This window comes from Pelodiscus sinensis, chromosome 1 (genome assembly GCF_052426305.1).
Source record: "Pelodiscus sinensis isolate ZL-2025 chromosome 1, ASM5242630v1, whole genome shotgun sequence".
Lineage (NCBI taxonomy): Eukaryota > Metazoa > Chordata > Testudines > Trionychidae > Pelodiscus > Pelodiscus sinensis.
Window position 1 is genome coordinate 89,848,900 of NC_143052.1, and position 24,565 is coordinate 89,873,464.

Below are 24,565 nucleotides of genomic sequence, written 5' to 3' on the forward strand. Positions count from 1 at the left end.
TCATAACCAACTGGCATGTCAGACTGTACATAGACAATGTCACAGCAATATTTTATATAAAGCATCAGGACAGAAACCGATCTCGAGCACTTTGCACAGAGGCCATAGCACTTTGGAACTGGTGTCTGAAATACAATACAATTATCACCACAGTACATCTTCCAGGCCCCCTGAAGACAACAGCAGATGCACTCAGCAGAGCCCTCCCAGTTGAACATGAGTGGCAAATGAACCCGCACATATTGGTGGACATCTTCCACCTGTGGGGTCACTCTACCATAGACCTGTTTGCCATGCAGTCCAACAGCCAATGCCCCGTATTCTGTTCCAGGGCAGGAATAGGCAAGGGATCAGTGGGAGATGCCTTTCTCATTGCATGGACATCTCACCTATTCTACATGTCTCCTTCTATACACCTGTTGAACAGAGTAGTTCATAAGATAAGGAGGGACAGGGCTTATCTCATACTTATAGCACCAGCATGGCCACACCAGCTATGGTTTCCCTTCCTAGTGGCAATGTCCAGTGCTCCACCAATCCACTTACCTTGCATCAGGGATTTTCTCCTTCACCTGGGCTCCTATGACAGCCATCTGACTCTCTACTCACTGCAACTGAAGGCGTGGCTCCTGGATGGTTCTCTGACCAAGAGTTGAGCTGCTCACAGCAAGTACATATGGTCCTTCTACACAGTAGGGCACAGAGCACCCACAAGACTTACCTTCAGAAATTGAAAAGATTCTTGACATGGTGTGTTCATCACCAGCTGGTTCCTTCAATATCTTCCCTACCTACCATCCTCGACTATCTTCTGCTCCTTAAACATGCGGGCCTCGCAATAAGCTCCATTAAAGTTCACCTTGTGGCTATTACTACGTTCCACTCCAAGACAGATGACTCATCCATATTTGCTCATCCACTCACCAAGAGCTTCTTAAAGGGCCTGCAGGCACTTTATCCGGGTATCAGTCCACCAATGCAAGCATGGGACCTGCATTTAGTATTGAATGCTCTAATTAGGGTACCTTTCAAACAAATGGCGACCACCTCATTATTACACTTGTCCATGAAAACTGTTTTCCTTGTAGCTATTATCTCGGCTAGACGGATAGGAGAGATCGCAGCCCTAATGGTGGATCTTCCATACACCACCTTCTTTAAAGACAAGGTCACTTTATGTACCCATCCCAAATTCCTCCCCAAAATACACTCATCTTTCCATACCAACCAGACAATATACCTTCCCACCTTCTTTCCCAAACCACACGCCAACTCTTGCGAGATGAAAATGCACACCCTTGACTTGCACAGAGCACTTTCTTTTTACCTGCAACGAACAAGACCATTTTGGGCATCTCCCAGAGCATTTGTTTCAATACCAAACTGCAGTAAGGGCTGGGCCATCTCATCAAAGAGACTCTTCCACTGGATCTCGCATTGCATCAAGCTTTGCTACACACAGTCAGACATGCTGCTTCCAGAGAGCATAAGGGCACACTCAGCCAGAGCCATGGCTACCTCGATAGCATTCCTCTGCAAAATACCCATAAGAGACATCTGCACAGCTGCCACGTGGTCCTCCAAGCACACATTTGCAAAGCACTATGCACTTACGCAGGGAGCTGCATGGCCCCAGGGACACTGCTATGAAATCTCTGCAGCTCAGCGGCAGTGCACTGATCTAATGTGGAGCGCCCATGGGGACACTCATCTCAAAGAGCATCAGTTACTATCTAGGTGAGTAACCTCCTCTTTTGGAAGTGAGGGCAGCAAGAGGTTCCCATCGCTGATTAGTAGCTCTGGAGCAAGCTCATATGGCCCCCCTCTGCTGTGGGTCTGGGACCTTATGAAGACAGTGTATAACCCCATGTATAACCAGTTCTGCTCAATGCCTGTTGAAGTGAGTGGGAGTCTTTAATGGGCTGGATATAGAAGCAAAGGGCCCCATTCAAGACTCTAGGACAGAGGTGGGCGAAAGGGCCTCTGCAGGCCGGATCTGGCCCACTAAGAGGGTTGATCCAGCTTGCAAAGGTCCTGCTGCTCCCAGGCCAATCAGGGCCTAGGGCTGGGGGAGCGTGCAGTGCTTAGTCACCCTTGGCGGTTGACTCTAAGCGCTGTGTGTGAGAGGGCAGAGAGTGAGAGACTTTGCACTCTCCTCCCTGCACCCAGGGCCTGGGGAGGGGGGGAAATGCGCAGACTCCCGGCCTGCCCCTGCCCTGCAAGGAGCGTGTGGCACTTAGAAGCTGCACATGCTCCTTGCAGGGTGGAAGGAGACTTTGTGTGCTCCCCCTACCCCCAAGCTCTGATTGGCCTGGGGTGGGGGGAGCGTGCAAAGTCTCTTCCCGCCCTGCAAGAGGCATGTGGTGCTTAGAGTCAATTGCCAGCTGCTGCTTTGCTGGCAGGTGACTCTAAGTGTGGTGCTCCCTTGCAGGGCAGGGGCAGGGAGCAAGAGACTTTGGGTGCCCCCTCTCCCTCTAGGCCCTGATTGACGTAGGGGTGGGAGAGAGCGTGTGAAGTCTCCTCCCACTACTAGGGGCATAGGTGCCTAGAAGGAACCGCCAGCTGTTTTGAACAGCTGGTGGTCTCTCAGGGAGGGGTGCAAAGACTTCCTCCCGCTCCCTCACCCATAGACCAATCAGGATCTGTGAGTGGGGAAGCATGGAAGTATCATGGCTCCGCCCCTTCTGGGGCAGCTCAGGACCACTTCAAAAATTTCTGAGGTAGACCCCGGTCAAAAATTATTGCCCACCTCTGCTCTAGGAGCAAAGTGCATTCTATGCTACGCTGGCTTCTCCTGTTGTAACAGGAGAATCTCTCATTACCTGGTGAATAATGAATAGCTCCTGCAGCACTTAAATTTTTTTGAGAAGCTTCCCACCCATTTACTAAAGGTAAAGCTTCTCAGCTTACAAGGGCTGAAAATCTCCGGTACTAAGGTTACAAAAGGAAGGCATTTCTGCATTCAGTAGGACTTTTGGAAGTGCACTGAACCCAGGACCGGTTTCTGACTGGTTATACAATGGCAGTAAAGTGAATAATTTTCAGTTTGTCTGATTGGAGGCTATCTGGATCCCTATTGTAAGAATGGCCCATATAATGAGGAAATATTGAGGTGCCTGTGTTGTTCTTTTATTCCACTTTTTGTTTCTGTAGGAAATATGCCAATGCAATATTACCATCTTCTTTTAAACAAACTCAACTAAAAAATTGTAATGGCTGTTGAAAATAGCAACTTCAGTCCTAGTTAGCATAGGGGAGACGCCAGCATTTATTGTTCAATTTTATCCTATTTTTTCTGCTGAAAATGACAGTGGATCACTATTAGATCTGGGAGAAATGATGTAACAGCAGCCCTAATTAAACTTGAGCATCCCTACATTTTGAGGATGTTCAAATCTGGCAGGCAAGTGCTAGATCCCCGTCCCAAATATTAGATAAATCGGGAAAGGAAAAGCCAATTTTGGCTTCCATGGCTTAGAAATGGAAATTGAATCAAATCCTCCAGCGTGCCTGGTATTATACCTAAAACTGTGCTAGGTCCTGTAAGAGAGCCTTCCCTCCCTTACTTGCCATTTTAACTTCTCCTGGTGGGGTCCACGTACGTTCCTTATTAGGCTTCAAATAGAGGTGCCTGATCCATTCAGTCAACCCAATTCTTTTTTTAGGGGCTGCCAGCCAAAGCCACCGGCATCCCTAATCTGGACTAAGGATGTTAACTAACATGTATTTGTGTGAATGTGTAACCACCATTTACATGCAGGGAAGGACAGGCAGGAGCCAGTGTTGCAGCTCCTGCCTGTCCCTGCTGCCTCATAAAGACGCAGCAACTCAGGGAGCAGATGGCTCCACAGGAGCCAGTTCTTGTGGGGAGCCATCTTTTAAGCTGACTCCCTCCCAAGCACCAGCTCCCATGTGACTCCCGTGCACTGCTGCTTCTGATAGAGGCAGCAAGGGGGGTGTGGGTTCATGTAGCTGTTAGGATTAAACGATTAACCCAGGCTTATCAGTTAATCATGTAAATGACTACAAGCTAACATTCCAAATCCAGTCTGGGGAAGTCTTCTGAGGATGGTATTTGGGCCAAAGGCAAGGTCCTTGGGAACACATGTTGATGTTCCTCATTCGCAGTGCTACCCCCTTCTAGCAGTCAGAACTCTCCATTCGCAGCAAGTGCCATGCGCACGTGTCTCAGCTTCCTCCTCCCTTTCCTGTTGTTAGCTGCCAGGGGAATGCTGGGAGATGTAGTTCCTTCCCTGATCTAGGCCCTGCTCTCTAGACAGGGAGCTGGCCAAGGAACTACAGCTCCCATGGTACCGTGGGCTCTCACATCCCATGCTGGATCCTTGTTGCTTGGAGGCTCACTCTCAGGACTGTCTTCCCCTCTCAGTGCCATGAGAGGAAAGAAAATACATGAAATGGGCCCCTTCTGAGCCTGGGCCTGGCACCATGAAGCCATTGGTGCCATGGTAAATCTGCTACCGATTCCAAATTTGATGAACAGCACAAAAGTGATAACAATTAATCTAGATTTTTTTGACAATTGTATCAATTGCTGTATTCAAGAGTTAGTAGCAAAGAAAGACTATCAATTGCAATTCTAAACTTAATCAGTGCCCATTAAGTGACCTGAGACAAGATATCAGAACACATTAGTATTAGAGCAGAGTGGATTTAATATTACTTTTTTTCCTCTTTATAAAGGAACTAGACATAGTGTTCCTATCAGATAATTTCTAAGTTATCAGTGTGTGCGCGTGCACACACACATACACACAAAACCACCCATGCCACCAACAACAACCTAGAGTTCTAATGTGTCAAAATAGCTCCTGCAATCATAGTTAAAGTTGTCCCTCCCTCTCTGTACCAAAACATGAAATGTCATCCCTGAAGTTGAATCCAGAGATTTTGTTCAAGCCAGTAAAGACCTACACACATTAGGCCTGGAGCTGAAATTTTCCAGAGCTCGGATTTCTGAGTTTTGGTTAGTTCCCATCTGTGTTTCTTTTATTCAACTTGATTTGAACCATCTCTGGTCAGGAAGTAGTAAGCGGGATTGTTTAGTGTGGTTCCAGATTGCCAGAGGCCACCACAAAAGTGAGAGCTTTGCTCAGAAGTGATTGTGTATTTTTATTGCTATTCTGTGATTTGCCTCTTCCCCTGGGGCCAGTTACCCTCCTCCCATCTGTTCAGTACATCTGTCACTTTTGAACTTGTTTGGAGTCTATGAATGCAGCCTTTTGATCAAAATTAATGAATGTGCATTAAGACAGCAGTCCTCACTTCAGTGCTGAGGGAAAAGGGGATTTGAGGATGGAGATACCAGCAGTGTTAATGTCCTTCAAAAGATGTTTATTCCCCAAGGTTTTGATATATGGGACCTGGATTAGCTTTTATCAGTCAATTGTGCTGTGCACGGGTCTCAGTTGGAGTTTTGATATTGACTTAAGTGAGTGCTAGATCAGACCATAGTTCGTAATACACATTACCTTTCTCCTACATATCTGGGCTAGTGAATCCCTGCAGTAGCTAAATGAATCCTACCTTGTGAGACAAATAATAATGTCATTACATCATTGTATAAAAACGTGGTATCCTCTCACCACAGTGAAACAACACCACATCAGATAGCTGCAGCATTACAACATTGCAGGGCCATAAATAAATCTGGGACAATAAGGCTGTGTCTACACTGGCGCAGTCTTGCGCAAAAGCGGACACAAAAACTTGCTGCCTGTCTACACTAGCCGTGAGTTCTTGCACAAGTACACTGACGTTCTAATGTATTAAATCAGTGCTTCTTGCGCAAGAACTCTGATGCTCCCGCTCAGGAATAAGCCCTCTTGCGCAACTGTTCTTGCGCAAGAGGCCAGTGTAGACAGGCAACATGAATTTCTTGCTCAAGAAAGCCCTATGGTTAAAATGGCCATCAGAGCTTTCTTGCGCAAGAGAGCATCTACACTGGTATGGATGCTCTTGCGCAAAAGCACATCTCTTGCACAAACGCACATGCCAGTGTAGACACTCTCTTCTGGAAGAGTTTTTGCACAAGAACTGTTCCGCAAAAGAGTTCTTGCGCAAGATCATGCCAGTGTAGACGTAGACTAACTGCCCTGTGAGCTGGGCTTGCAGAATGGGCAGGTGAGAAGCTAGGACTGTCTCATAACTTCTGAAATGGGTGGATGACCCTAGCCTAGTTGGGGATATTTATTTTGTCCATGAATCTGTTTCAGGGACCTTTCCAGAATGGTCAGTGCCCAAGTGTTTCACCAGAAGGAGGAAGAATATCAGAAGCTGAAGAAAGAGAAAGAAGTCTTGGAGCAAAGGTGGGGGGGATCTATAAATATTTCCTCCAGAGCTTATCTTTCTACAAAGAGCCTGATCTCCTCCTAAAGCTGGTAACCCCTCTAATGCCCCGCTCGCAGTTGATGTGTCCCCTCCCCAAATTCTCAGCCTCTATGGGTCATGTGCACTACTGGCCACTGGGAACTGGATAATGTGATCCTAGAAAGTGGACTATGACAGCTCCATGTCTGTCTCAGTATCCAAATGCAGAGGAAAGAAACAAGCTCTCACTGAAAAGCTCTTTAGATCATGCTTGTTGAACATTGCTGTGAATGTGATATTTTTCCAAACAGAAGCTGTCACACCTGGATTCTTAATGGTCAAAGAATGTCAGTTTGGGGTTGGGAAGTGCGGAGCGGAGGTTTTGTACTTATGAATTACATGACAATCCTTAAAATGTTTCTGGCTTATTATTACTTATCTCTACATGAATTAAATCTCTATTAGTTTTGGTGTTTGTTCTTTATACCTGGCTCTTTCATTTTTAAATAACCATTTTAACCCCTTTTTGGCCCTAGATTGCACCATATCTTAGCCAAGGCAATGGAAAGCCATAAGTTCTCTGAGAACTTGAATGATCCCTGTCGATTATCAGCTGTGCTGGAGATGTATGACAGGCTCAGGACTCATGAGTGGGAGAAAGCCAAATGTGCTGCAAGACTCTCCGGCTTCTCAATGACATATAAAGATGGTGGCACCATAATTAAGGTTTGTTCCTGTTGGAATTCTAGAACTGAAATATATAAAGGTCTTGAGAAAATAATAGCACTGTAAGATCCAGTCTAATGACTTGGCATTTAGTATTTGCATGATCAAGCAAGAAACTAGGTGCGATCCAAAAAACCTCTTGATGCCAACTGGCAGAAGGTGTAGAGGTCCAGGGATCCCCTGGGTTCATCAAAATGATATCATGTATGGTCTCTAATGATAACCTGTGTCTCATGTGACATCATGATCACTGTAAAAGGAATGTATGGAGAATGTGTGAGGAGTTAAATGTATGGAGAATGTGTGAGGAGTTAAATGTATCTGCTGAAAATTAGGTTCCATAGGACTTACCATTGAATGCCAGTCACTCAAAGGCAGCACACCCTGAGACAAACTCTCCAGAAAGGAAGAGGAAGATACTTATCTCTCTGGTGGGTCATTGCGTGTCGTATAATAAAATTCTATTCGCATACTGAGTCAAAAGTTCAATAAGAGTTTGCAGAGACTTCCCAAGGAAATTAAATAAAAGAGAGAAACAGCTTTGAGAGCCCTGTTTTCAGATGAACATCCAAAGTCAGGCCTTGTCTATTGTGGGGTGCAGAGAGATGCTCTGGTGTCCTTCAATTTGGGAATACAAGTTTCCAGCAGGCTTGATCTTATGATGGGGGGGGAAGGTAAAAGGACTTGAAAAGGACTTTAAGATAAGCTATTATGTAAGAAAGTTGTTTTCAACCAGGGCAGATACTTGTACCTTTGGGGGTACACAGAGGACTTTCATGGGGGAAATCAACTCATCTAGATATTTGCCTTGTTTTACATCAGACTACATGTAAAACAGTAGGGAAGTCAGTACAATGACTGGTTTATACTGCTTTATATACTATATGCTGAAATGTAAGTATAATTAATTTATTTTAGCTATATGTGGTAAAATGAGGACAGAATCAATTTGTCTGTAACAGTGTGCTCTGACACTTGTGTATTTTTATGTCTGATTCTGTAAGCAAGTGATGTTTCAGTGCAGTGAAACTTGGGATATGTAAGTCAAATCAGACTCCTGAAAAAGGATACAGTAGCCTGGAAAGGTAGGAACCACTACTGCAAGGGATGGGTGAATAACTTGTGAGTTTAGTTAAGACTCTATCGATAGTATTATGGTTTTGTTTTCTATGTAACTATTTGTTTCCTAAATCCTTTCTAAAATCTTATTCTTCTTTCACTGTTAATATATCTAAGCGTTGTGTGTTAAATGGAGTTGTGATCCTGAGTTGAATCTAGTAAAGTGGTGTGTACTATTTCTCTGGCAGCAAAGAATCTGAGAAATTTTCTTTGAATGATGTCCCCATGGGCGCTCCACTTTATTTGCACCTCTCTGCCTCTGATTGGCAACTTTAAATAGGAGTGTCCCTTTGGCCTGTACATTCGCTCTCCCTCTCACATGATCTGTCTTGAGTCTGACTAGTGCTGTATAGGTGAGCCACCCTCTCTGTTCCTTCTCAATTGTCTTTGGCCTCAAACAGAATATGTTGCAGTCCATTGACTACTTAACTGTCTTTATATTGCTAGGGGTTAGTTAAGAGTTCACAGTGATTTGCAGTTTCCTTTTCTTTTGTAGTGCCTTTAGAGCTTCCGGTTTTTCAATTTAAAAAAATACTTTTTTTCTTTCAATTGTTTTTTCACCACCTTATGCTGTGTGATTGAACTTAAAGGGGTGCCGGGAGGCTATCTCAGTGATGGATGGACATTCTCGTTGTGTCAGGTGCCTTGGAGAGGCATGTGTTCCCCAGAAGTGCACCTTCTGCCAACAACTACAAAAGGCTAGATCCTGAAAGAAGTTCATTAATGGTACCCTAGGAGCAGGGCCATCCCAATGGGGGCCTGGGGCCCAGGTCAAACCCCCACCACAGGCTTTCCCTTCCCCCACCCATCTCACCCCAAGCACTGGCCCTTCTCTACTCGTGCCCCCTTGTCCCCTTCCCCAAGCAACGTGGCCAGGAGGATTATAGGGACCTGGCATGGTGGCAGCAGGGTTCACCTCCCCCCCTACTTTGTGCTGCTACACCACCCTTCTGGCCTGCTGTGCCTTGGTTCCCCATGAGCAGCAGGAACTGGAGGGCCCTGGGATGAGGCACTGTGCTTTGTGCCCCAGCTGAAAAGCGAGGTGCAGCAGGCCAGGAGAAGGCAGTGCAGTGGGGTGAAGCAGGTGGCTGGGCTGCTCCAGCTCCTGCTGCTCACATGATGAGTGGGGGTGGGGAGGCAATCCCTGTTGTTGCCCTGTGCTAGGCCTCTGTAATCCCCCAGATCCCTCCTGTCCATAGGATGGTTGGGGTGGTCACCGCGGGGCCTGGGACTGCTGCCTCAGTTTGTCCTATGGATGGGACAGCTCTGGCTAGGAGTTCCTTTCCTGAGGCACCTTATGGTCGTGGAGGAACCAGAGTCCCTGCTACTTACTACTGGGGATCCAGTCCTGAGCGCACCTCGGTCCCCAGAATCACCAGCAGCACTGGGCTGTTCGCCGTCAGAGCACCAATCAGCTCCACCCTTCTCCAGTAGGAATTGGACCGTGTCCGAGACAATATTCTGTCTCTGATCTCACGACATAACCCACCATTACAACACTGGGACTGCACCTTCTCTCTGACCCTCAGTCTCTCTGGAATGGTCACTGTGGATATCACTTTCCATGCTCTTACCCCTCCAGTGGGCATAGTGGAATCCACGGGCAGTCTACAGCTCTGTGCTTCTCAGGCATCAGGTGTCTCCCATAGACAGCCCACTAGATGTTTCCCTCTGGCTCCAGCATCTAGGGTCCTGGAACACAAAAAAGAAACTTGAGGAGCAGGAGGCTAGACTAGAAATGGAAACTATCTCACTGGCAAACATCTCCTTCTCCTCACCACATGAGATGGTAATGTCCCATCTTCTGCCACTGGCTGATGACTGTAAGCTCTTCCAAACCTTACTAACAGGATGGAGGATGCACTGCAAACAGAACCTGCGGGAGAACTTCCACCCTGAGGAGCACTAAGAGCCTCCCTGGTCTGCCCCATTGGGGGATTGTGCCTCATTCCTCCCTCACGTCCTTCCACTTACCTCTCCCTAACCCCCCTTCCTGATATAAAATAAAATACATGTATTTTCATGAACACAAACTCTCTTTATTTAACAAAATTGGGAGGGAGGGGAATGAAACTAGTGAGACTGGGGAAAGGAGGTGGGATGCAAGGTGCGTTTCTGTAGATTGGGTGCTCTTACAGTGACATTCGATTCTCTAATGCAGATGAGGCTCAAGCGCTTGGGGCACTAGGCTTCTCATTTGTTCCTGATCAATATTTACAGTGATCTCTTGTTTCCTTTGACCCCAGGCTGTGTTTACCAAATGTGAAGGAATGCTGTCACAAAGAATGGATCAAATCCGTAAACTCCTGGAATGTCCAGTTTTGAAGGAAACCACGACCCAACAGGTATTTAACATTACAGCACATTAGGACGTGGGTAGCAGAGGGGAGCTGGGTAACCTGTCTAGATCTGTCATCTCTACAGCCTTATGCACACAAGGGAAATTTTCCAAGTCTCCCCTGGTTGCTAAAACTGGTTCAGCTCCACCAGCCTGAGAGATGCAGGAAGCCCTAACATAGACAGGCAGCTACAGTGGAAATAACCTGAGTTAAATTGTGAGCTGTGTGGGACAGGCAGAGTGGAGGGGAGAATGGTGATTCCTTTGTTTGTAATCGGTGTGACAGGAGAATGGTTGAGTTATATGTAGTGTGGTGAGTCACATAACTGAGACACTAATCCTGTCATTGACTGGCTAGAATGCACTTACAAGACTTAGGTCTCATCTACACTGGCAAGGTACAGCACAGTAAATCAGCTCTCAGTGCTGTAACTTCCGAGGTGTGCATACTGACAAGCACGTAGTGCCACTAACTCTACACTTGCTGTGCTCTAGTAAACCATCACAACTATTCCCAAGAGGTTCAAGCTTGCCAGTGTGGACACTGTGGTGTACTACAGTGCTGTGACAGGCCTTCAGTACCTATCCCACAATGCCTGTTCTCACCTCTTGGCTCATCAGTTTCAACTCTACTACCGTGCCCTTAGGTGACCAATCCTCTGACCTGCTCTTTTTAATTCCTTGGGAATTTTTAAAATCCTCTTCCTTTTTGCTGGGAGATGTATGGAGTGCTCTCATCCCACCTTTCCAGGGGACCATGACTGCTTTGTGCATCAGGTGATCTCCCTCCATGGAGCCACGATGAGGTGCTGGACCTCCTCAGCATTTGGGGAGAGGAGGGCTGTCCAGTCCCAGCTGCATACCAGCTATAGGAATTATGATACCTACAGGCAGATATCAAGATGCATGACTCAACAGGGCCATGACTGGGATGCACTGCAGAGCTGGGTCAAAGTGATGGAGTTGTGAAATGCCAACCACAAGGTGCAGGAAGCAGATAGCTGCGCCAGTGCTGCATCCACAACCTGCCAGTTCTACAAAGATGAGTGTTACGTACTTGGGGGTGACCCCACCTCTGCTGTGAAGACCCCTGTGGATACTTCAGGGGCCATCTCCGATTGAACTGACCCAGGAGGAGGAAATTGTGGATGAGGGTGCTGAGGGGAATGGGAACCCAGAGCCAGAGGACAACTCAGCATCCACAGATGCATGCAGTCAGGAGCTCTTTTCCATCCTGGAGGATGCCAGCCAGTCGCAGCAGTTGGAGGTTGGGGGAAGTGCAAACAGTGGAGGATGCCCCTGGTAAGTGGCTTTGATTTCTGAAAGCACTGGAGCCAGTTGTTGGGCGTGGGAGGGTTGCAGAGAGCAGGCTTGGGTCTGTGTGGTGCTAGCACTGACACAGGGCTAGTCAGATGCTGAATAGGGCATTGATGAGCTCTCTCATTGCACAAGTGATCAGCCTCACAGATCTCATAGATTTCAGAGGGGCAGCCAAGTTAGTCTGTAACAGGAAAATCTTAAAAAATAACAAATGGTCTAGTAGCACCTTAAAGACTAACAAAACATGTAGATGGTATCATAAGCTTCTGTGGGCAGAACCCACTTCTTCAGATAACCAGAGTAAAATCTCATGCAGATACTGGACAAATGACCATCACAGGTTCCTTGGCAGAGGTGTTGTGTTCATTGTCCCAATGAGGGTAACATTCCCACACTGCTGTGCCGGAAGAGGAGGGGACCCTGGCTGCACACAGGAAAGCTACATAAGGACTAGGAAGGTGCAACCACGCAAAAGACCATCCCTTGTTTCCCTGCTCACCCTCAGCAGTGAGAGATCTTCTAGGGAGAATACAGCCACTGGAAAATGTGTGGCATCACTGATTATAGGGCTGCCCTGCAGTGTTGGCTCTCCCCAAGACAGGAGTCCAGAACACAGCAAGGTGCTACACCAATAAATTCCCTGCCCAGATGGTTAGCACATCATTTGGGGGAGAGGGTCGGAGGGTCTTGTATATTATGTGTGCTTGCCCTGGGACAGCCAGTTAGTGATAGGAATGCAAACTGGGTAGTGTACACAATGGTGCCTCTGTAAAATGTTGCGTTTTGGCTTCACAGATTTAACTTTGGGATCCCAGCCTGCCTTGCTGTCTCCAGTGGAACAGCTGCGCTGAGCAAGGAAGCGACCTCTGTAAAGTGATGTCATGTGAGGTTCTGCTGCAAGCTGCCACTGAAAAGAAAGAATTGAAGGATTGGAGGAACAACGAGAGGAGGGAATGGAAGGAGAATGCTGAGAACTGGATGAAGCTGTTAAACATAATTGAGCGCTAAGCTGACCCACTCCAGGCACTTTTAGCATGGCAGACAATGCAACTCCGCAACCACCACACCCTGCAGCCGCTGTCCCAAAACTGTTTTCCATGCACCCCCTTGTCTCCACCAACACATTTTGGCCACCATCCTGTCCCCAGTCATCACCTGCTGCATTCCACACCTACCCCTTCACTGTTCAGCCCTGCAGATTCCCACCAGCACCCAGTGTACTCAGCCCCTGTCCCCGTGCAGTTTAGCCCTGCTGAAAGGCAGCTCCCATTGCATGGCACATCAGACAGCAGACCTGCATCTGATACCTGGACATACACAAATCTGTAAATGTGCCAACTCCTTCCTCCTCCCTCCCACAAAGTACAGATTTGTCATGTTGTGTGCGCATCCTATGTTTGTTGTTTATCACTAATGGAAGTCTTGGGTTTGGGAGAAATCTTTATTCCATCACATGAAAGCAAGCATAGCTCAGTAAAGCTGCAGGCTTTCTTCTAATCAGTGCATCATACAGACCAATCACAGTTACTTAGCCGCATCTCAGCCACTGCACTCCTGTGCATGGCAACAAATATTACTGGCCTTCAGCATCAAATCGTTGCCTGAAGGCATCTGTGATGGGGTGGGTGTGCCCCACACTCAGACCAGTGCGATGCCAATGCTGTGGGGCCAGTTGTGGGTGCGGGAGAAGCAGCGACAGTGCAGCACAGCACCTGTTGGGCCCCAGCGAAGGGAGATCGCGGGGCGAACACGCCATTTACCCAAACCAGCGTTAGGCCAGCGCTGTGGGGTCAGCCGGGGCTGCGAGAGCAGCAGTGTGAGCACAGCACCTGTGAGGAGGCGGCACGGGAGCATGACGTCACCCGAGGAGGGAGAGCTGGTGGAAGAGCTGATGCACCAGAACCCCGCTGCTGGGGGCATGCAGTCGGCGGGGAATTCAAAAGGGAGGAAAAGGCTGGAACTAAGGGGGAGCGAAGGGCGAGGTGTGAGAGTGAGCAAGGAGGTGAGGCAGACATAGACAGAGGAAGCATGGACGGAGGTACAGAGAACGCTGGAGGCGGGTAGGAAGTGGCCCAGGACAGGGTTGTGAAGCCTGCGGGCTGATGTATTTAGGGGCGACTCTCCTGTCATCCAGGTAGGGGAGATTGGATCCCCATTTTAGGGCCCTGGGCCAGGACCGGGGAGTGAGGGTGGGCCCAGGTCTCCCTACCCCGCCCCCTCGACTAATCCTTTCTAAGTGGTGTGGAGGTAAACCGGAGTCGCAGTCCCTATGGCACAGGTGGCTAATGGCACTCCGGTCCCGGGGATGAGTAAAAGGGACTAACAGCGGCCTCGTTTGGACTAGGGCGGTCGCCAGCTTATTCGAGTGGAAGGGCATAAGAACAATAAACCCAGTGAAACGCATGCCCTGTGAGCACACTGTGTAACAGCATCCCTGAGACCTTTAGCCCCACACTGGGCCCCTCCGATATCTCTGGTCTCAGGGCTGCTCAAACTCAGCCTGCTGGCACCGAGCCTCAGCAGCCCCACCCTGAGTGAAGCTTTTAACCCTTCCCGTCACACATTCTGGAGGGTGCAATGCGCATGGCAGCGAGTGAATGCAGGGCTAGGGGAGGCAAAAGGGGTAGACAGGGTCTCCCAGGGTCACAATGTCCAATTCCACTTCCTCTAGGGTACAGTTTCCTAACCTATGGGTCAGGACCCAAATATGGGTCGCCATTACATTTCAAAAGGGTTGCCAAGTGTCTCCCCAGGTGGCTCTGCCCTCCCTCTTCCACCCATTTTTGAATTACTCTGGGTCACCAAGTCTTCCTGAATTGTCAAAATGGGTCCCCATCTGGAAAAGATTGGGAACCACTGCTCTAGGGTGATCTTCTGGTCTGGGAAGAAAGTGCCTGCTTGCAGCTTCCTGACCAGGCCAGTGTTCTGAAAGATGCTTGTATCCAGCACCTTTCCGGACCAGCCTGCATTAAACATCCATGACATGCCCATGGTGATCTACAAGCACTTGGGGAGCCACGGAGAAACACCCTTTCAGATTAATGTACTCTGTGGCTAGGTGGTCTGGCACTAGAATTGGAATGTATGCTATCTATCGCCCCTTCGCAGTTAGGGAAACCCATCTGTGCAAAGCTATCCACAATTTCATGCCCAGTCTCACAGTCTGTCCCAACTGGGTGTGATTGATGGCACTATGCACCTCCATCAACGTGAGTCCAACATTGACTTTCCCATTCCAAACGGATTGATGACACATCAGTAGCTGCCTGGAGTAGCCAACTTCCACAGTGTGACCACCCCATATTTCTCCACCAGCAGGGCAGCTCTCATTCATGTGTCCTTGTGCCCCTCGGTGGGCACACAATCCCATGAAAGTGGCTTTCCTCATATGAAAGTTCTGCAGCCACTGCTCATCATCCCAGGATTGCATGAGGCTACGATCCCACCACTCAGTGCTTGTTTCCCAAGCCCAAAAGCGACCTTCCGCTCTGGTCAGCACCTCCATGAACATCATAGCTCCTATTCATGTCTAACTCCCAGGGCTCGCCGAACCGCGGTGAGCCCTGCTCGCCAGCCACGCTGTCTAGCGATCTGTGCATGCGTAGATCGCCCGAACCCAGCTCTTCTGGGTTGCAATCTACTCGCCACGAGTGAGCAGATTGCATTATTTTTTGAGCCCTGCTAACTCCATATCATCACTTTAGCTTAAGGAATAACTCGACTGCCATTCGTGACAGGTGAGACCTATCAGCATTTTCTTCAGCAGGACGGGATCCGTTCCTGCAGACTGAGGAAGCAGAGACCGCAGCTCAAAATCCTTTGAAAGATGGTTCCAACTGCAGATGGAAGTGCAGGAGTTGTTGGGATGTGAAAGGATGCACCACAGGGTATTGGGACAGGACCCAGGATGCCTTGTGCCTCTGCTCCCCATTCCCATAAGCCTCAGCAGGAGAAGAAGAAAAGGTGCTCTGTGGGATAGCTGCCCTAAGTGCACTGTTCCAAACACCACTGCAAGTGTGGTCACGCTACAGCACTGGCAGCTGACAACGCGGGCACACAGTGGCGATTTCCCTGCAGCACTCTGTGAGCAGTGCTGTATATCTGCCAGTGTAGACAAAGCCTTCAAAACATCCTTCCATACCCATGTCCAGGGCTCGACAAATCCATGTGTCTACTCGCCCTGGGCGAGTAGATTTCAGCTGGTCACCCCATTCACCACTGGCACGCGCATGCACAGTGCGGGTCTGGCACATGCGTAGTGCGGGGCTGGCGAGTGGATTTTGCCACGGTTTGTCAAGCCCTGCCCATGTCCAAGTCTGGGCATTTCTCCAAATCCTTGGAGCTGGACATATTTGTCTCTCTAAACAGGACCTTTTCCTTTGAAAATCAGGAAGTGGATTTTGCCCATTTCCTAACTTGGGCTATTTTGTTCTTTGTTTGGTTTGTAGCTCTCCCTTGAGCTGGCACAAGACATAAAGAATCACTTAAAAAATCTCTATTTTAAGTTGGGAGAAGACTTCTATCAAAGCCTGAGTCTGGTGAGTAAAAATCGGGCCTGGGAACAGGGTGTGCTTCCAAACATGTCCGTGAAACTCATGATATTAAGAGACATACCACTGGGTTCAGTATTGTACTGTCTACTTCTGCTAGGGGGCTGGTAGTCGCCAAACCTCAAGAATTTTTCTGTCCAGACCCTCCCTTTTACTCCTCTTTCCATGCCCCTCAAAGCTGACTTTGTGGAAACCCTTCTGGCTGAGGAATTCTTCCCTTTACACCCTGCTGATGCCAATCTTTACATTAAGTCTGGAGGGGCACCTTTGGTTTCCATATTGGACAATGAGAGGTACACAACTCCTGTCTTGTGTTACGTGGAATACAGTAAAGGGGAGGGGGCAGAGGTGTAGCAAAGAGGGTGCGAGGGGGGGCAGTTGCCCCCGGGCACCACGCTAGGGGGGCGCCAGGCTGCTCTGGCCCACGTGACACTTTGAGCCGAGATCCAGGACTTGGAGCTCGCTACTTGCTGCCTCCCTCTACGCCTGTGGTCACCAACCCGTCAATCGCGATCAACTGGTCGACTGGGAGGGCCCGGCCAGTCGATCGTGAGGCATTTGGGGACCCCTAATTCTCCCCACCCCTAAGAAACCCCACTGCCTTCTGCCAGTGACAATGGAGGTAGTACCAGCTTCCTGAGGGGGTGGACGGAAGTTCCGCAGCTGTGTGCCACTTCCAGGGATTCAGGAAGTGTGCTGGCTACTCCCCCTCCCCCAAACAGCTGGCGCGGTACCAGACCCAGGTCTGTAGCATGCCGGGGACTTCCTGCATGGGGGGGAGGTAGGAGTCCCTGGAGGAGGCGCGCACCGAGATGAGCGTCCCCTTGTGAGGGGGTGGGGGTAGGAGTCCCCAGAGCAGGCAGAGTGCTGGGACAAGCTTCCCTTATGGGGGGGAGGGGGTAGCAGTCCTTGGAGGAGGAGAGTGCAGGGGACTCCCTGTTCCCTGCCCCCACCAACACCCTGTCCCCTGCTGTAGCACCCACTGGCAGCCTGCTACCTGCCTCATCAGCCTGTTCCCTACCCCCACTAACACCCTGTCCCCTGCTTCAGGAGGGTGTTTTTTGTTTGTTTGTTTGTTTTTTGCATCTCACTTGTGTAGCCCCAACTGACTTTTCTGTGGGTCAGCGACCCCCACTCAAGACAGGTTCCCCACCCTTCTCATAAATAAAAATGATGCTGAAACTTTGTGTTTGACATAATATTTTACTTAAAAATGAAGCCTGGCCAGCAAACCCCCAATTGGGGCCAAGCCCCCTTCTGGTCGCAGAATCATAACACTCCTGTACCGCCTATCATCTGAGCCTATCATACACTGGAACCACCTGTTCTGAGCCTCTCACATCCCCAAACTCCTGCACCCCCACGTCCCCAGTCTTGTGCCACAACATTTCTGCACCATCCACACACTGCAAATCTATGTCCTGAGCCCATTATACTCCCAACCTTCCTGCCCTGGGCCTCTCACACACCCCAACTCCAAATCCTGCACCCTCACATCCACAAGCCTGTGGCTTGCTCAGCACCCCAACCCTCCACCTGACCCCAACACTCCACAGCCTGGAGCCCCCTCTCCAAGCCAGCATCCCCTTCTCCACCTCCTTCTGCATCCAAGTTCCCTGTCAGAGCTTGCACCTCTCATCCCTTCCCACATCCAAGTCCCTCATTCCCACCCCAGCACCCACATCTCCTGTCTCAAACCAGTGAGGGTATGGCTAGACTGCAGGAATTTTTTCTTGGGTACCAGAGATATCCCAGAAAAACTCTTCTGCATCCAGGGACGTGTTTATTCTTCTGCTTTTTTTAGCGGAAGAGCGCAAACACTCTTTGGGCAACCCGTGTATTCCCCATTCCACGAGGAATAAGGGGGCTTCGGAAAGAAGAGGGTTTTTCTAACATTTGGCCCAGTCTAGAAAGGCCAAATGTTGGAAAAACCTCTTCCTACAGAAGTATCGGGGGGGAAAAGCAGCAGTGTAGCCATACCCTGAAAGTGTATAAGGGCCAGGGATAGCAAGTGATGGAGAGGAGGAGAACAGAGAGAGCAGGGCTTCAAGGAATGGGTGGAGTCTTGGGGGAAGAATGGGTAGATCTCGGCTTGTTCTGACATTTAAAAAGTGATCTTGGGCTTGAAAAGGTTGGAGACCACTGCTCTACACACTGTGAACCGAGGCAGCCAAGCTGGGTGAGAGGAGCAGCAACTTTAAAGGTAAGATTTCCTTACCCCATCCAGTTCCTCTGGTGCCTGGCTCTGTGGGGAGGGGGTGGGAGGATTTGATGGGGGGCATTCCTGCCACTGGGGGTGCCTGGCTCTGGGGAGGGGTGAGGTGAGTTAATTGGGATGGGGGAGCTGTGGGGGGGTTGGCTCAGGGGGAGGGGTGAGTGCATTGGGATGGGAGGTACTGGGGGGGCCTGACTCCAGGGCAGGGGTGGTTGTGTTTCACTTAAAAGTACTGCATGGGATCTTTTCATGGGGGAAAGGCAAAATGCCACATTTATTGGTGATACTCACATATAGCAGTCAACACTTATATGCATATAATACAGCATATACATGGACACACACACCGGCTACGTCTACACTGGCCCCTTTTCCGGAAGGGGCATGTAAATTTCACCAGTCGTCGTAGGGAAATCCGCGGGGGATTTAAATATCCCCCGCAGCATTTAAATAAAAATGTCCGCCGCTTTTTTCCGGCTTTTAAAAAAGCCGGAAAAGAGCGTCTACACTGGCCCCGATCCTCCGGAAAAAGTGCCCTTTTCTGGAGGGTCTTATTCCTACTTTGAAGTAGGAATAAGAGCCTCCGGAAAAGGGCGCTTTTTCCGGAGGATCGGGGCCAGTGTAGACGCTCTTTTCCGGCTTTTCTAAAAGCCGGAAAAAAGCGGCGGACATTTTTATTTAAATGCCGCGGGGGATATTTAAATCCCCCGCGGATTTCCCTACGACGACTGGTGAAATTTACATGCCCCTTCCGGAAAAGGGGCCAGTGTAGACGTAGCCACCATGTCTTGTTTTTACCAATAGTTGTTCCACCTAACTGCACTGGTCAGGTTAGTTAGGTGGGGGAGGATTGGAGCCGGATCAGTGTTCCCATGTTGACTGAAAGATGCAGATGTTTAGTGTCTTCCCTCTCATGCAGTGTCATCATATGCATATGCCGTTATTCATCTGTGACACCCTCTTCTGGATGTTGTCTTAATGCTGCCCCATTCACCTTCAAAGAGGGAGCTTCCAAAAGCAGGCACTTGCAGCTTACTCCCAAGGCATCCATAGGTCCACTCTTCTTTTAATGAGCCCACTTCACAGTTCCCATTGTTCTTATTGTTCTTGAATCTGGCTTCCTCCTTTCTCCAACCTTGCAAGTGCCCAGAGGTGCTTGTCTTTCATACCTTATCCATCACACCTCATTCACTCAACAGGACAATCAATTTAGCAAAAGGGGGTACAAAGTCTACACGATACAATGTTTCTATGTAAAAAGGCTTAATACAAAGTTTCTGTGTTCTATAAAAGTATACAAAGTTTCTATAAAATGACTTAATACAACAAACTAAAGACTTATTACAATGCTAAAAGGACTTGATACAAAGGTAAAATAAAAAAAAATCAATGAGAAAATGATTAATACAGAGACTGAGATTTACCTACAGTTGCATTGGTATGGAGAGGGCTGGGGTGCCTGCTCTGGGGAAGGGGTGGTTGCATTGGAATGGAGGGTGGGTGGCTCTGGGGCAGGGGTGAGTGCATTGGAATTGGTGGCGCTGGGGAACCTGGCTGAAGGGGGCAGGGTGAGTGCATTGGGGTTACTTATAATTTTTTTAACATAAAAGATACTTTATAACAAAAGGAAAAACTTAAAAAACAGTCTGGTAGCACTTTATTTTTTTTGCTGACTTAGAAATAATAACAGATCCACAATAACAAATGATTGGGGGGTGTGTGCAAATTTGGCCTTTGACCCCAGGCGCATAACATCCTCGCTATGCCTCTGTGGGGGGGGGGGGGTTCAATAACCATGTTGCAACTTTACAAGACCAGACTCTGGTCTGTTTCTTGTGGTATCTGTTTCTATGGGCTGCAGTGGAGCCGCTTCATCACTTTGCAGCTCTTCTTTCTCTCATCCCCTGCAAAGCTGTTTGGATCTGGGGATCAAAGGCAGCCCAGGGCTACTAGAATGTCTCCAGATGGGAGATAAGAGAAAATAAATATCCTGGGACGTTCCTCTCTCTCTGCCATCAGTTCCGGGTTAGGAATTCAGTTATTGATACTAGTCCCTAATTAAAAGCAGCAACATGAGTCAAAGGGCAGTGTCAGTGTCTGCTTTACAATTATAACAACATCACAGAGTTTGTAAGAGAATCACTGTCCTCACTTTATTTTCAGCCTCCTCTTCCTACTGATCTACAGATGTTTCAGCCGCTTGTAAATTTCACAGCTAAGTGCTATAAAATTTACTGTTTGTTGCTTCTTCAGAACCCACCCGTTAAAGCTGAGTGGCCTGAAAGAATCTCAGCAGCCTGCATAGAGCATGTGGACAATAAAGAGATGGATTGTTCCATGCCAATAAACTTTCTGTGGCCAGTGCTGACATGTGGGGAACAGGTCATTAGAAAGGGTGTAAGCTACGACTAAAAATAATGACTGTTGGGAGTCAAATTATACCATTGTGTCAAAAAACAATTAAAAAAAAAAGTAAATCTGCAGCCTAGTAACATCTCTCTCTCTGTCTTTCTTTTCTTTTTTTTAAATCCAGCAAATGCCAGGGTTTTAGCTCTTGTAATTTAGCTTTAGTGGTAACACACAGGGTTTTAAACATCTCCAGGTATCTTATGGAAAATATTTTTCTTAGGAATACTTTTGCACCTGCCTATATGAAATTGTAGGTACTTATCATCCCTGATTAACTTCCAAGTGCCATTTTTCTCCAAACAGAATCTAAATTTTAAATTATCTGCTGTTTGTTTATCATTGGGAATCACAGTCCACTGCATGTGACATTGTCGCAATATCGCCACAACAAACAGGATCATGCCTTCTACTGGAGAATAGGCAGCGGGAGGGGATAATGAGCTGTTAATGAGCAAGTATCCTGTTTGTATGAAAATGTCCTTAGTAATCAAGGAGAAAAGGGAGATGCCAGACATGGAACTACAAACCTTGAGTTCCAGGACTCACTAAACTCATCAGGATCACAGAGGATAATAGCTAAATTGATACAAGTGACCAGTTATTGATATCAAAGGGTGATTGGAACCCAGGAGAAATGCAGCTTCAGCCCCTATCTACTCATCACAGCCTAGGTGAGAGGTGGGCAATAATTTTTGATGGCGGGGGGGCACTCCAAGATTTTGGGAAGTGGTTGAGGGCCACACTCATCCATGATATTAATGGAGATGTGGAGTCTGGAATGGAGGTTGGGTGCAGAAAGGAGCTTGGGGTAAGGGACTGGGGGTGCAGGAGGGAGACTGGACTCTGGGAGGGAGTTGGGATGAAGCAGGCGGTTGTGACCTAGGGCAGGGGACTGGAGTGCAGGGGTTTGGGATGTGACCTAGGGTAGGAGGGGATTGTGATCTGGAGCAGGAGATTGGGCTGCCTGATCTGGGAGGTGGTATGAGTTTAAAAGGGGGACAGAAGATTTGAGTATGTTGAGTGGGGGGGGGGAAGGAAAGGGCTGGGGTGCTAGAAGCAGGCTCTGGCCAAGAAAATTCCTTGCCAACTGCCATACTAGCCTGCCTGCAGAGGTTAAAGTGTTTCCCAGCCAGCCTGCCTGCTTGCCTTGTGCTTCATGAATGACTGAGCCCAGGAGAGGGGTTGTGATTCTACCAGAAACCGGCCAATGGTAATGTGCTGAGGGCAGGGTGGCTCCTAAAACTTCCCCCCTTCCCTCCAGTTTTAAAATCAAAATGGAGCCCTGCCAGCCACATTTCTGCACGGTGTATGGGGCTGCAGGGCAAGCTGGGGAGCCGGCTGGATGTGTCCTGTGGACTGTATTTTGCCCAGGCCTGGCCTAGTTGCTCTGTGCCAAAGCTGCTATTACATAGGCATAAGCAATGCTCTGAAACCCACAGGCAGATATCAGAAGCCACAAGGAGTTTCCGTAAAAGCTGTATTTTTTTACTAGTAAGGGCCAGGGGCGCACAGAAGGGAAAGGGGGAGTGATAAGAGGGAGTGTGTGTGAGAGAGAATCTTCCCTGTCACCAGCAGCCTCACCTTCCTGATCCAAATGGGCAACATACCTCCAATGCTTCAGATACTCTGCCAACATACCCTCAGGAAGTTTAGTTCCCAGCTGACTGAGGCCAAGCCATAGATAAAGGCCCATTTCTGTGCCTTCTTGTGTGGGGCTGGTTTAGCTTCTAAATACTGCACCCATAAAATTGCAGATTTACTTCATGAGCCCTCTCCTGTCCAAGGACTTTTCCCTTTCCCAAAATAATCCACACCATGCTCGATGGAACTTATATTATTCAGGCATGTCCATCCTTGGAGGCTGAATACCTTTGATGCCATCAGCTCTAAAGGGCTGCTTATCCTTCAACCCACAGAAAAAGGTTAGCAGGAACAGAACCTTCTACTGGCCCAGGGGAGACAGTATTAGCCATGGTCTGGTATCACGAGGTAGCTCCCTGTCTGGGTATGGACTGTTCTGGGGCCTTATGACAGTTCCCAGTTACCCTGTTGCCACAGAAAAAAGGGCGGTCAATACCTTCTCCGTGCCCAACCCTATAGTTAGTCACTAACAATGCAGGTGGGGGCACACAGCACTACTACCAGAATCTCAGGAGGGACTACTGAGGGCATCCCCTCTCCTGCACTCCTGATATCAGGATTTAATTGAGAGGCCTGTGGGCAGCCTACCTCACCGCACGCACCAAAGGGAAAAAGGAAACCCTCCCCGAGTCAATGGACCACTAATCCCTGACACTATAAAAATAAAATAAAATCCCACAATGCTTACTGGACCTAATCAGGGTAATTACTCCTGAGAAGATCCTGCTGCAGTCACCAAAACTGTTACCCAGAGGACAAAGACAACTTGAAGAAAATAGAAATCAAAAGGTGACTCCTGTACGAGAGTAGCGCCTGTTTCAGAGGATGCAGGCACCCTTTTCCTGCATTTATCACCAGTGTGCTGGAGTAATACCTCAGTGCACCCTCCCAGTGTGATACAGAAATAACAAAGAAGGACACTCTAGGTAAGTTAACAAATGTATTAAGGGATGAAAATTACAATAACTGGGAAAATGGGGAATTCAAACAAGACTCGTACAATAACACAAACAACAGTAAGCATCCTTAATCAACAGTAACTGTATAACTGTGCAGGGATTGCATCAAAGAGACATGAAGCCTAGGCCCAGAGACCCACTTTGGCCAAGAAGAAAGGAAGAGATGACAGAAAAAAACAAAGAAATAAACCCCTTTTATACTGGGAGGTGCCGATGGTGCTGTGCTGCTGAGGCCTGGGATCTTCTCCCCTTGAGCTAATTTGAAGCTGTCAGGGAGGAACTCCAGGGAGATCCCAGCGGGGAACTTCTATGGTGATGATCACTGATGGTGTAACTCCCCCTTCCCTTGTCACAGCCACTGTGGTGGTCCGGTGCTGACAGGAGCATAGATGGAAAAGAACACACTGCCAGCAGCTGCGCAGGCCCTTAAATCCTTTCTGCGGTGCATAACTCTGAGGTGATGGTATGTTCTGCTTGGCCAGGAAAAACCAGTTCTAGCTTATGAGAGCCAGCACAGCTCAGAGCCCTGTGCTGCTGACAGGCATTTTGACCAAAATGGAGTCCTTAGGTCAAAAGTTCACTGCCTCCATTTTGAATGGTTTTTACATTAACTCCTTTAGTCCCGACAAAGAAGTTACTTATAAAACTCTGCTTACTACAGGCAGTCCCCGGGTTACGTACAAGATAGGGACTGTAGGTTTGTTCTTAAGTTGAATCTGTATGTAAGTCGGAACTGGCGTCCAGATTCAGCCGCTGCTGAAACTGACCGCCAGTTCTGACTTACATACAGAATCAACTTAAGAACCCCAAGCGTCCCCAAGTCAGCTGCTGCTGAAACTGATCAGCAGCTGATTCCAGGAAGCCCGGGGCAGAGCAACTCTGCCTCGGGCTTCCTGTAGTCAGCGCTGGTCAGTTTCAGCAGAAGCTGACTTGGGGACGCCTGGGGCAGAGCAGCTGGGGT

General features: G+C 48.5%; 1 protein-coding gene and 1 pseudogene across 5 annotated transcripts in view; both read left to right on the top strand.

Moving 5' to 3' along the window:
* The window catches only part of LOC102445507 (uncharacterized), a 65,800-nt gene extending 41,510 nt beyond the window's left edge, over positions 1-24,290 (top strand). For all 4 annotated transcript variants that reach the window (XM_075935448.2, XM_075935435.2, XM_075935426.2 and 1 more), the window contains 6 exons: positions 6,234-6,326; positions 6,864-7,053; positions 10,419-10,517; positions 16,279-16,368; positions 18,512-18,583; positions 20,759-24,290. In XM_075935448.2, the coding sequence (XP_075791563.2) occupies positions 6,234-6,326; positions 6,864-7,053; positions 10,419-10,517; positions 16,279-16,368; positions 18,512-18,583; positions 20,759-21,007 (793 nt within the window). In that variant the 3' untranslated portion in view covers positions 21,008-24,290. The remainder of the gene's footprint in view (positions 1-6,233; positions 6,327-6,863; positions 7,054-10,418; positions 10,518-16,278; positions 16,369-18,511; positions 18,584-20,758) is intronic.
* Positions 10,524-16,266, top strand: LOC149525603 (uncharacterized; annotated as a pseudogene). The gene is made up of 2 exons (XR_016350357.1): positions 10,524-11,812; positions 12,626-16,266. The product of XR_016350357.1 is annotated as an uncharacterized LOC149525603 (transcript).
* Positions 24,291-24,565: the final 275 nt, after the last annotated feature.